The sequence below is a fragment of the Harpia harpyja genome, chromosome 1 (assembly GCF_026419915.1).
Source record: "Harpia harpyja isolate bHarHar1 chromosome 1, bHarHar1 primary haplotype, whole genome shotgun sequence".
NCBI lineage: Eukaryota > Metazoa > Chordata > Aves > Accipitriformes > Accipitridae > Harpia > Harpia harpyja.
In genome coordinates this window covers 8,230,892-8,244,170 of record NC_068940.1, presented here as the reverse complement: position 1 = coordinate 8,244,170, position 13,279 = coordinate 8,230,892, and the positions used below count along the sequence as shown (strand labels likewise).

The 13,279-nt window shown below is 41.7% G+C and overlaps 1 protein-coding gene across 4 annotated transcripts in view; it reads right to left on the bottom strand.

The window, feature by feature from the left end:
• JARID2 (jumonji and AT-rich interaction domain containing 2) overlaps positions 1–13,279 on the bottom strand; it is a 224,580-nt gene that overhangs the window by 55,286 nt on the left and 156,015 nt on the right. For all 4 annotated transcript variants that reach the window (XR_008238649.1, XM_052810575.1, XM_052810494.1 and 1 more), the window contains one exon: positions 11,073–11,242. Coding sequence is in view for 2 of the 4 variants with exons in the window: in XM_052810575.1 (XP_052666535.1) it covers positions 11,073–11,242 (170 nt within the window). In the remaining 2 variants the exon portion in view is untranslated. The remainder of the gene's footprint in view (positions 1–11,072; positions 11,243–13,279) is intronic.

Below are 13,279 nucleotides of genomic sequence, written 5' to 3'. Positions count from 1 at the left end.
TATGAACAAAAATGGTTAAACTGCATTCCTGGGACAGCTGGGACTGTTTGGGAAGTACATTTCCAGATAAATTAGACTAGCAACGTCCAATAACACAGGACACAGTGCTAGTCCTCACTTTACTGATCTAAGTGCTCTGCAATATGAGACCTTGGAGAAAAGCTGGCGTTCAGTTTGGGTCGCCTCCTCCCTCCAGCTTTTCCTATATATTTATTAAAGTTGACTTGCAAAACAGAAAGATAGAAAAAAAAGGCTGGACTCACGCATTTTTGTTCTATTTAAGCATTGTTATGGATGGAAGACACTGAAAGAAATCTAAAAGCTTTGAGTTTTCTTGCTTACTTTTTATGTTAGAACTATTTTTATCATCGTCTTTTATAATAAGATTTCAGTTCTGGAATAGCTTCAAATACTGAGAAATTGTTCACACCTATGGGTTGAGCTGGTTAAAGCCGCTTTCACTTTAAGTCTGTGTAGCTAAACATGTCCAAAAGGCTGAGAAAACACTAGTTTAAAATACTGAAACAGGCTGCTCAAGCTCAAGATACTGCAAATTCCCTTTATGAGCAAACTGAAGGAAAGACAAGCCTGTAAGTACACTGTAATTTCATTCAACCTAAAAGAATGACAATTATGTTGATTAGGCAACACTGAACATGCGTAAGTGTGAGCAGATGACATGCACTGGTGGTTTACACCAGGCAAAGAGCTAAGAGAACCCCTCAGATCTGATCTTAGGAAAATAAAACTCAAGAATTCTCATGACTGAAGAACTAACAAAGCTCATATGAGCGAAGCTGCACCGTTAAGAGTGGAAGCTAGGCGATCATTCACCTTCTTTATTATAATAAAGATTCCTGTCCTAAATACCCCTCATTGTCTCCGAGACCAGACAGGGACGTGTATATGATGCCATAGCCTACCTCTACAGGGGACCCTGTTTGTTACCCAAAGCTGCTAACTTATATAAACAATACTAAGTAGTGTTATTGTAGCCATGAATGTCTAAGACCATTGGAGATGTGGAGAAGAATGTGCACTCAAGAGCTGGTTTGTTTTTTCCAGCTGTATCAGTTGGTCTAACAAAATATATTGCCCTTCCTCATAAATCTGGCCTGTCTTCATCTCAATTTAAGAACATTGTGGGTTTCCCTACAGACAGACTTCATTGAAAGTTGTTCCTCTCCAGTTTCTCCATGTATAACAGATATTTATCATGAAAATGATGTATGACAGCAACATGATAAAAACCCTCCAAAATGGCACAAGAACAGGGAAAACTGCAGGTTCACCAGATGCGTACATATACACACGTTCACAGAACATACAGCTGTAGGCACTCACTTGATTTTTTAATTTATAACACACTATTCTGCACATTTTTGTCTTTGCCTGGACGCACTCCGCAACAGAAACCCACGGGGCAACTATGCCAGTTCATTCTTGCACATATTTTGCCAGTCAGCCAGCAAGAGTAAAGATGAGCAATCATCCCTCCTCTTCCTCTTGCCCTCCCCAGCACCAAGGCGTGATTCTCAAAGCCTACCCAGAGCAATCTAAAGAGCAACATCAGAATTTAATTAATAACCAACAGCAAAAGAGAAGAGCTGCAATGCTCCAGATAGAGGGCAACATCTGTGCCTGGGAGGTGGTGCATGCCAGGTCTCAGCACTCTAGGTATGTAATTCCCCCCTTCCTTGCTTCTGATCCCCAAGAAAACAGCAGAAAAATCTGCAAGAGAGTTACGAGAGCCTGTGGCTGTATTGAATTTTACAAGTCTCCTTCTGTGCCGGGAGCCCCAAAGTTGTGCAGGCAGCTGCTACCACAGGCACTGCAGCGGATGAAGGGGGAGAGCAGGGGAGCAGCCCGCCAGTGCCTGGGGAAAGCGCGTGAGCAGCCCTTGACGTTGAGAAACCCACTCTGCTGCACAACCGATCAGCAGGTGCCTGAAAAACCCGCTCACTCAGCAAATCTGATGGTAATCTAGAAAATAAAATTTGACTGCCCACCACTTATTTAGAAGACATTTCATACAAGGAACCATCTAGACTGTCTGTGGCTGCATGGACATTTTTCTTGGCGTCAAAAATGGTCTACAGAGCCTCTACCTCCATCTGGCTTCTTGTTCTTATTCCTGTGCCACCACCTCAACTGTGGCGGTGTAATTTTTTTTGTGGGGCCATGTGGTGAATCAGATCAGGGAACTGATTCAGATTAAAATCCCAGACTAAGGAAATTAAAGTCCATTAATAAATGCTGTAACTGTAATGTAATGTTACAAGCTCTCAAGTAAAGATTTGGAAAATTTCTATGCACGCTTTTTCTTATTGAATGCGTAGCTTAATATATCACTTTATGTTATTAAACAAAACATGAAACACAGTACGTGTCCAATCTCATGTAGGAGCTGCACGTTTTGCATTCTGTCCTGATGATGTCTGCGCACACACTGCCTAAACACTCCCCACCCCCAAGGCAGTTGATTTGTTTTGCATCAATATTTGCATAAAAGCATGTGCCATCACCAAAGAACTGGACAAGGCAATCGCAACACGTTGGGAAGGAAGGAGAAGCCATGGCAAAGTAAGCAACCTGAAAGAAAGGGCGTGCAGCAGCAGCAGAGCAGAAGGCGGCAGGGGCTCAGATGTGCTGGGGCTGGAGAAAGAGGCGAGCAGCGAGGGATAAGTTAGCAGATGGACAGAGGCAGCAGGAGCAAGGGGAGAAGGAAGATACTGAAAGAATTACTGACATTAAATAGTAACAAATACAGTAAAGCCGGAAGGACACTTTGTATTGAGCAGCTTTAACAGGAGTATCTGTCTGATAGTGCTGTCGACCTGCAGCCCTGGTCTGGACATGTGCCACTCACCTTTTCCCGCTTAACGAGTTGCTGTTAACTCAGTCGAGAGTAGAAAAGCTATGGCCAAGGCCAGGCAGCAACCTGGAGAGAACTTCCCAACCCTCTCTTGCTCCTCCAAATCACTGCAGGAAGGCCAAGTTGCCAAAGCTGGCCCTCGTCGTGCGATTTTGAAAGCCTAACAAATTGCCGTGGCTGACTAAGGGATTGCAAGCCACGCAGAAAGCTCAGACAGCTAACAGAACCCCAGGTACCCTCTCCTCACCAGCATCAGAGCAGGAGTTACTGCTCCTGTGATCAGATACCACTGTGCGTGGCAAATTTTGAGAAAATCATTAACGGTGAGTTGTCTTTTTTAAATTCACTCATCACGGTTACAATGAGCTATGAATTATTACAAAAAGGGAGGATACTCAGCTCTTTAAAAAAATGAGGTTTGAAGTATGTTTGGCAACTTTTTCTGTCAGTATCTGCAGTTTCATTATTGAAATTCTCTCTTGAGTATTTTTGTCTTCTCTCCTATTGTGAGAGCAACACAAAGGAAAACCTAACTATATAGGAAAAACAATTACCACAACTATACACAAAGTGTTGCCTAATGCATATGAAAGGATGACAAATATATTTTATGTCCTCTGTTATAACAACCTGATGCTTATACAACAATAAGTACAAAGTTAAATATGTTTTTTTAAGTCACGGTGCTGCTTTTAGCAGTTTTCTCGGAAAGATGTTACCCTTTGCCTGTGCAAAATTCAGGCTTGCTACTACGAGTAGGCAGAATTGATGCTTATGCAACCCCTGCATACAAATGCGTTGACCTCAGCAGCAAGTGCCTGATTAATAGAATAAACGATACTCCTTTTCAGCCATTTTATTTGACTAATGAGGTTATTAAATTTTTTTTATTTGACAAATGTGTAATTTTCCCTCCTAAATTACGGTATGTTTTGTTTCTCATTAAATTACATTAACTTTTGTCTTGGACTAGCTAAACATACTAAAAAAACTCTGAATTTGGATCTGAAGAGTGGAATCAGAAGTATGGAAAGTGCATGCGCTTTGCCAAAAGCACTATTTCATTACTCTTCAGAATTAGCTGGCAGTGTTTCTGCAATATTTACTGAAGTACAAACCAAATGTTTTCATCTGGACAGGATTCAAACCCTGGTATGTTACAACCACAACAAAAATCATCTCAATCCAAGAGCCTTCTCTGTAATTTGGGCTGTGGTTTCTGCAAAATTGGAGGATTCTTCTCCATGAATTATTTACACCAACTCCCCCTTTAGCTCCTCTCTTTTCTTTCCTCCTAACAATTAAACATAACCCAGATGTGTTTTGGACAAATCTTAAAACAATTTAAGACATCAGAATGATTTAAGCACAAGGCAGGTCAAGGTATGCGGGACTTAAGTCTGTCCTGATAAACACACGGCATGCCAAGCCCTACAATGAGCTGTGTCCAGAGGTTTGGCTTCTCCTCTGACACACAGCCCCATTTTGGGGCTATACGCAGGTGAAAAAACCTTGCCTCCCAAATGCTCCCGCATCTCAATGCTTAAAATTTAGAGCCTGCTTCTCATTTATTATATGTCCTACTTATTACGTTTGGCAGGACAGCGCCAAGCCCCTGAAGTGCGAATAAATGTAATTTAAGCCCGCACTTTATGGTCATTTTACGGAGCAAGGCTAAAAGAGAACGAACTGCATAAACTCTATAGGAAAGAGCAATTGTATCTCACTTGTCTGACTCCACCTGCAGGAACAGTCCCAGAGGGAGCTCCCCAGTGCCTGAGCGAGAGGGAGGAAAAGGCCATCCCAAGTACAGAAATAAAACAGAGCTCATAAACACACCCATGCTCAAACTCTCCCTTCCTCTGCCGTTGTACAAATCACAAGATGGTTAGTGTTATGGCTAACTTATCAGCTAGTGTGGTGACATAAACCCCATTTTCTTCTCAGTCCATTCTTCAAAGCAGTAGAGCTAGAACTAAAAAGCCAAAGAAAATTGTTCCTTTTCTAGGGAAATGGAGTAAGGGTAGGGAAATGCGTGAATCTGCAGGAAAAAAGGTTCACTTTCCAAAGTTAACAAAACACACACCAGAGTAACAGACTACCAAATATTTAAAAGAAACGAGTGCTTCGCACATCTACAATCCATATTTGACAAGCTCAAAGCAATTTACCTCCGCTAACCTGGCTAGATTTGGCAGTGAACCTCAAAACCAACCCTTCCCACATACACTTCAACCCCTGACTTTATGTTCCCCTCCACCAAGAACAAGACAAGTCTGCAACTCCCAAACCACCCCACTGCCATTCCCAAAAGGCTACCAGCCTGTGTTTCATACCCAAGAGATCCTGAGCCACATCCCTAGCACAAAATAAGTCTTTTGGGGAGCACTGAACCTATGGTAGGTTACAGAAGCAGGCTTGCAGGTTTCTGGCTGGGAGGAAAGGCAGGAATTGCCTTTGCCAAAATACTTTACGTTGCCCACCTGGGCACCGAAAACTGTGGGCAGCAAGGTTTTGAAGCGCTGCTGCTGCCACCACAGCACTTGGATTTTATGCCAGTAGCTCATCCATGGTCAATGTCCAGCTACGCCAATACCTGCATACAGAGTTAAACATTTATTCTCATTTTACAGAAAAACTAAGCAGTTCACCGAGGGACTCGGAGTGAGTCTGTGGCAAATACAAAGGCTGAACCGCAATATTAGTGTCCCATTTCAACGAGTTAACTTCATCCTGTGGCTTTTTGCAGAGGTAGATATTGGAATCATTAACATCAGAAAGGGGCCTCAAAACAGGAAGAGCAAGGAAAAAACTTTGATTCAGCTGTAGTATGACACACAGCCTACTCTATCTTGCACTCAGCAGCTCTTCCCACCTCTTAAATCTCCCAGTAGGCACACACTGATGTGAAGACACATCCTCCACTGCGTGCCTGGAGGATAGCCCTCCAGCAGTACTCCCATCCCCTGGGAAGGAATAATGCCATGGAGTTGGTCACCAGGCTCTCTCTGTGTACTTCATACATGTGCTGCTCACTGTGAGCCGGCATATTCACCTCTCCCTGCCAACGCTAATTAAACTACTCTTGTCCTAAAACACCATGAGAGTGCATTACCAGCCCAGAGCAGCATATTCCACAGGTGGACTAAAAGGCTGCACATATGAGAAATCTCATATTTTACACTTCAATGTTACTCCTAACTTTAAAAAAGGACTTTGAAATTGTGAGATTACAGTTACTAAATGCAAACGTATTTTTATTAAGCGGTTTGTGCAACTAAGATTCAACACCCCGAGGTTTATTCTTGTGTTTTCAATCCATCCTAAACTCTTAGTCTCAAATACCAAATGATTTAACAACAAAATTGACAAAAAGTCTTCTTCCAGTAGTTTAAACAAATTACTGTACGTCTGCATGTTTTAATATTATTTTGGAATTATAAAAATTAACCCAGACTGCAAAGCAGCTCACATTTTTGGACAGTGTCAGCATTTCATTGCTTTGCTTCCAGCCTAATCAAGTTGTTGTGCTATTACGTGCTTACTCTGATCTGGTGAGCATGTCTCCACGGCAGCAACGTGCTCCCTGGGAAGGCTGGTGCTTCAAGAATGTGACTGATGCAGTCACCAGCTCTCAAAGTCCAGCGTACATATTGATACTGAAGTACTAGGCAAGTGTACCTTCTGCTTGTTAAAAGCTAAGCAAATTAACAGTTGTTTTCTTACATGCCCAAAATTAAGAGCTCCCAAGTTTTTGATTTTGGGGGCTCTCCTGCTGTAATGGGAAACTTCTGCATGTTTCTACTGGCACAGGCAACCCCTCCTATTAAGACTCAAGAGGGAAGACTGGGATCAAAGGCCCCTGAGCCTACCACCCAAACAAGGTGTTTAAAAAAATAAAAAGCCTGTTTAGGAGCAAACTGTTAGAGGACTGAGGCACTGCAATTTAGAAGTTACTGACGTTTGGCCAAATGTGCTATAGTGACATTTTCTATTTTGGTTTTGCTCAACTGTAATAAATCAGACTGTTAAGTCATTGCAGTACTCAAGGAAAATGAACAGTCACGCGTTTTGCAGAACAGTAGTTAGAAGAGCCTAAAAATGAAATTTGTGAGATCTCAATTAAACCATCTTTATTTAGGAATCCCTGAAATTCTCTAGCACATAACTCCCAGAGGCCCGGCTTAATTAGAAAATTGATCATGGGAAAACTTCTTAAAATGTAGGCTGCTAATCATAGCCTTCCTGTTATCACCTTTTGCCAAAGATCTATTGCTCACAGGGAGTTGTTTCTCCTTCCCCCTTTAGCCCTATATTATTCCACTCGCAATATTTTTAACCTGTAAATAATTACAGAGAGTAAAGGTAACTTAAATGCACTGTAACAGAAGCTATTAAGAAAAATTTGATCAGAGGCAGAAAATACAGTAAAAGTGAAAGCCGTTGTACAACCGCAAGGAGATGGCACACTCGTATCTATGCGTGCTGCTGAAAGATACTAATTATGCCTCTGGCAAAGGGCATACAGGCTCCTTCAAAGAAGCTATTTAAAGATAAGAACACTGCAGACAAACACTTCAGAGATATCTACGCTATTCCCTTCCTTCTTGTGTTGGGAAATTCTAGATCACAATTTAAAAAATAAATAACTAAATAAATTTTAAAAAAAAGAATCTAAAATAATAGAAAGCAGGGGAGCCTTGCCAAGTCTGGTCAGCTAGATGTATTCCAGGGTGCTCAGATATTCATCAACTGTTACAGCTTTTTCATTCTGTTCCGCTTACCTTTTAAGAAGTAATTAGTACATTGTATTATCAAATTAAGAGTTCAAAAAAAAAACTAATTAAAACTATGTCTAAAGCCCCTAGTATTCCGGATAATGAAACCAGGCAGTTCATCTTGGTTAAATTATCTCCCTTTGAAATTACCGGATGCTACAAAAAAAGGTAAATAAAAGTGATTTGAATCATTAGGTTTTCTGACAGGTAGCAGAAGGCCAGGCAAATGGGACTTCTTTTTCCTAAGTATGGGACCCTATGCACATCAAGAGCCTTTCTTCCACATCGTCCATGATAGTACTGCTCCATCACTCACAGAGTTCAGCTGCTGCCACTTAAAATAAACCCTTCAGAGTACTGAAGGGTGAACTTGCAGTGGTGATGGGATTTTTAAATTTCTCTGTTTAAAAGCTGTTTTCGAACCAGTCCTGGAGAAGAGTCCCTTGCCAAAGAAAAGCTTTGATCATGAATGCAGGGACTATATCATCAAAGCATTTTGAAGGACTAGGACCTAAGAGAGTCCCAATTTAAAAAAATTTTAAAAATTACACAAATATGGGGATTTTACTGTCCTGGATCTTATCATCACTACACTTACTACTAAATAGTTTTCAAAGTGCTGAACTTACAACCCTGCGAGTGTGCTTTTATTTCCATGTAATTCTATGTCGCATTTCATCCTGAAAGTGCAAACAGACAGGGCTGGACAGACATATCTGGACAGAAGTCAGAACATCCACACGTCCCACCATGCAAGCAATTTTTAATCCCTCAACACTTCAATAAATAATAGCACAGAGGTTCAAAACCAAAATAAACGCTTTCCAAAAAAATCACAAGTCTTCCCTATGCAGGGTTTAAGTAAGCTGCTGGCTCTTCCCTCTCCAGGTTCACTGGGTACCACCAGAAGAGCAGCACCAAACTAAGCCTGCCAGTGCCCTGGACAGCCACTTGTGTCACCTTTCTGGAGCTGGATGTACCAGCGGGCTGCTACATGAACTCCCTGCAAGCATATTAAGAACCAGCTTCCACCTCCTTTTTTCCAACGAGCACATCAAGAGACACCACCACCTGGAACTAAACCACCCAAGGGACCAAACGGGCACAATCTGAGGCAGCCACAGCCTCCTAAAGGACACAGCAGTGCAGACACCAAAGCCAGAACCATGCTAATAGCAATCTCAACAACCCCACTCCCTCTCCCTTCAAGCCACAGCTACCCTCCTGCTCCTCCACAGAAACACATCCAGGTAGCAGGTGTCCAAGAAGATTTCCCTCCCTGTTTTTACTGGCTCTTTTCAGGCTTTATACAGTGGTGATGGAGCAATAAGCTTGTGGAGGTGCTGAAACAGAGAGCTGACAGCTTCCTCTTTCTGCTTTTCTTCAGCCTGTTTAAGCACACCAAGAACATGCCATGTGTGGCACTCAGAGCAGATTTTCCCTCGTGGTTTTTAATATAATTGTAATTGGGATCTTGCCGTCTGAACGCACGTGTTGTGCGAAATATATGAGTATTCCTGCATACTGAAGAAATTAGGAATGAATTGCAAGTTCTTAATTGACAGTACAAAACATCAATTATTCTACAGATGAATAACAAAGAAGAAAATTACAGGTGCAAGAGCTGAACAGCCACTGATTAAAATAAAAAAATAAAAAATAAAAAAAAACCACAAAACCTTCTGAATGAAGCACTGGAATAGGACAAAAGTACCCATGCTTCCCATTTGCATTGTTAAAGCAGAATGCTAAGAGACAGTAAGAAATAAAAATGGAGATAAGTCACATCCCCACACAGGTTGCCTTTCTTTAAGTGCAAGTGCCTTCAAATCTATAAATAACACATGCTTAGTTAGCAAGCAGTGGAAACAAGTGTGTGAATGCAGCCATGTGTGCTCACACACATACACACACACACCCCCACCATCTGAATTTTCCCACCAACAACTGTGGCAGTTGGCCCAGATCACAGCAGTGACATGCTGCCAACAGACTGATCAACCTCACAGCAGACTAAATTAGAAATACATTTCCACAGATTAAATTTCAGAGGACTGTGATGCCACTTTAAACTCCATTAGATTCTGCTCCTCGCAATCCTTTAAACAAACACAAAAGCTAGCAAACCAGCCCCCTCCGTCCCCTCCGCCCACCCACTTTACCAGAAGTCCCAACAGGATGGAGGCTCCATATTGGACCAGAGTCAAGACAGATATATTAGCAACCAGTCTAAAGCTACCACTAGCCTAAAATCTCATAGAAGAGAAGAAAAAAGAAATCAAACCATGCTGCATTAAGGTGAGAAAAACTCAGCAGGAATCTACGGGTGGTGTTGACCAGTGCTGCTCGCAGATGCAACAGAGCCCTTAGAACTGGAAAGGGGAACTCAAACACAAGCTTTGAAGGATTCAATCCACTAGGTAAGACTTTCGCAGACAAGCCCTATCTGTAACAAATGCACACCCTTTCAGCAGGTAATGGGACAAAACAACAGCAAGAGGCATCGTTCCAGCACATCCAAGGATGGAGCAGTGACTCGCTGAGGGGACGGGGTGGGGGGGGCACCTGCCAAAAGAGAAACATACCACAAAAGCCAATACAAAAACTGGGAGATTAAACTGAAAGATGCTATCTTCAGTACATGACTTGGGACACAGAGCCATGGAAAGTCCCAAGAAAAATGACCACTCCGGTAAGGTCTCCTTCTTTAGCTTACTCGGGACAGTGAGATGTACCTCACGCTAAGGTCCCCAAGTCTGACATGAAGTCTTGCAGACACACACCAGTGATCCCAGACACACACCACACAGCTCCAGCCAGGCTCAGGCACCTGTTACTGTGAGATAATTCAAGTATCTTGCTGCACACCTTCAGATGCCTCATCTGCATTTGAGTTGCAGCGTGGAGGAGCATACCTGCTTTAGTTATCACCATGGGAACAATCCAGCTCTTGGGGCAGCTAAGAATGGCATCCCCTCCACCCACTGTCAGATGAAAAGCCTCACTCAGAGTGAATGATAAAGGACAGTGAACAGGTAAAGAAGGGGAATTTCCAACCAGATTTCTCCTCTTGCAGGAACAAGTACTCAGGCAAGTTAAGCACTTCTTCAGTTTATAGACAGACAAAACAAAGAAGGCTGGGGAGGACTTAGGAGAGCTAGACAAAAACCCATTCAGGATAACAGAGCTCTAAACATGAAAGAAATTTCCTTTTGCACTATTACTGGCCTCATTTTATGGTCTTTACAACCATGAACTCAAATGCTCCTGCTGCAGATACAGTCAAATTGCTGAGAGTTGAAATGCACACAATATATTCAGGTGTAGCACTAGTACATTTGCCTAGTTGCTAGTCGGTGTGCGGTGCTACAGCTCGTTCTTTGAATGAATGTCCCCCTAGGCTGCTGCGAGACTCCTACCTCGAAGACAGAGGAAAGTGAGAAAATCTTCTGTCTTGGGCTTCCTTTTGGAGAGGTCAGAAATCTGAGTGGCGGGAGGGGGTAACAACGGCTCCACTATCTTTATTGGAGTTGTGCTGGGACTGTTTGGCTGGGACTGAGCAAACTTCCTTTGTGCTTGCAGCCTTGGCCTGTGGAAAGAAGAGCATATCAGAAACACGTTAGGCAGAACTTGCAGGAGAGACATCAGAACATAAAAATTCACCGTTTAAAAAAAGAAAAAAAAAAAAAAAAAGAGAGAGAGATCTGAATCCATCTCCCACCAACATCATATCCCTACCTATGTCAATTGTGAAGACAGTATTTTATTTGCTTTACCCTTTGGTACCTTCTCTGACAATTTGGAAAACCAGAAAGGGAACATCTTGACTATAAAATCTGTTACTACTATTTCATATGTTCCAAGTATTTTCTTGCACATCATACAGTAACAGTTTACCATTCACTTATTTGGAAATTAAATCTGTATTTTGCACCATGAAAATGTAGATATTTTCAAGTATTAGTGTTCTTTGTTTCTTGTTTTTAATTAATTTACAAATGAGGTTTATTTTAGCCCCATTAAGGTTTTAATTTATTCCAATCTGCTAGAATCTTATTTACATGGTAAAATATATATTAATAGATAAGGTATCTATGTTAGTACCCAGTTCTAAAAAAACAAAACCTTTAGGGAAAGATACTTTTGACACAGAAAATATCAGGTAAAAGCCATTAGATTTTTGTTCCCTTGGCCACAGCCTAGAAGACAGTAAGCAAGGAGGTCCGGGGTGGGGTTAAGTAGTATTTGTGACAAATTCGTAAGAACAAAGGACATGCATGGAGTGAATTTGTCTCAGTCCTGGTACTGGGTGATGGACTGACACTCTCTGGTAAGTTTTAGAGCATCCCTGGGTACAGCTGTAGGAAATGAATGGATGCAGGTGGTTTTGGCAGTCAGGCTGCAAATTACTTCAAGCCTATCTGAAGGCTTTGATTAACTGCTAGGTGGCAATGAATATGATTTTCTTTAACACGTCTAGAACGCAAATTGGTATTAGGGAAAGCACTTTGGGGCAGGACAGATACCCAGAGGGGGTCTTGCTGGGAACCTGACTCAGCTCAGCATTTAAGAACATGCTAATTTCCCACTTAAGCAACTGGGATTCTAATTATGATCTTTATTACAGCTTCAAAAAGGAGAGAAGCTACTGAAAGAACTTAAAACCTCATTGAGAAAGGATGCAATTTTATGTCATTTTCCTCCCTAATAGCAGAGTATTTACATAATGTCAAACTGAAACACATATCAAATAACACTGAAGGAAAAGCCAGGTCTTGTCACTCTGCAGCAGGCTTCACTGTTATGACTTACAGAAAGCACAGTTATCCTTCAGCATGGATGAAAAACGTAATTGGCAAACCTCTTCTTTTTCATGGATATTAAACTTAAATAGTTGAGTAAGAGGAGGTTTGTTACTGTATTTTAAACTTCCACAGTTTTGTGGCTAAAATAGAAGGAAAAAAAAGAAGAAAATCCCAGCAGTGTTTGTATACATATATACACATCCCCTAATGACAACGGAGAACAAAAGTAGCATCAGCAGTTTTATCCCTAAACTCCGTATAAAATTGTCCATGTCCTCACTATCCAACTCCCACCTCCCCAAACAACAAAAAGCACAAGCCATACTTACTGCTTATTTTCATCTTCTTAACAGCAAATATAGCATGGTGTTTATAATTTTTTTTATCATGGTGTTTATAATTTCTGAACTGATTGAACACATTGATTTCCTCATATCTATGAACAATTATCTTTCCAGAACGAAGGTCTTGTACAGATCTGCCTGTATATCCCCAAAATTACTCAGATTGCCTTGCAAAGCTCTATTCCTTCAAGCAGACGGAGGACTCCCGCGCAGGATGAATGGGATTTTAATTTCAACCAACTACATTTCTCTCACCAAAACCACACATGCGACCAGAGAAAAAGGCTTTGTGTTGGCTTCTGTTCTGCACAAAACTTATGGTCTCTTGCCAAAAACCAAACTGTAAGGGTTTGCAAGCAACCCTGCCTGCTGCTCTCATCTGCACAGAGATTCTTCCCCATCAATGTGCTTCCTCAGCTTGGCTGTTAAAAGCATACACTATCCACTCACCACATCTCTGAAACTACCAGCTCAAAT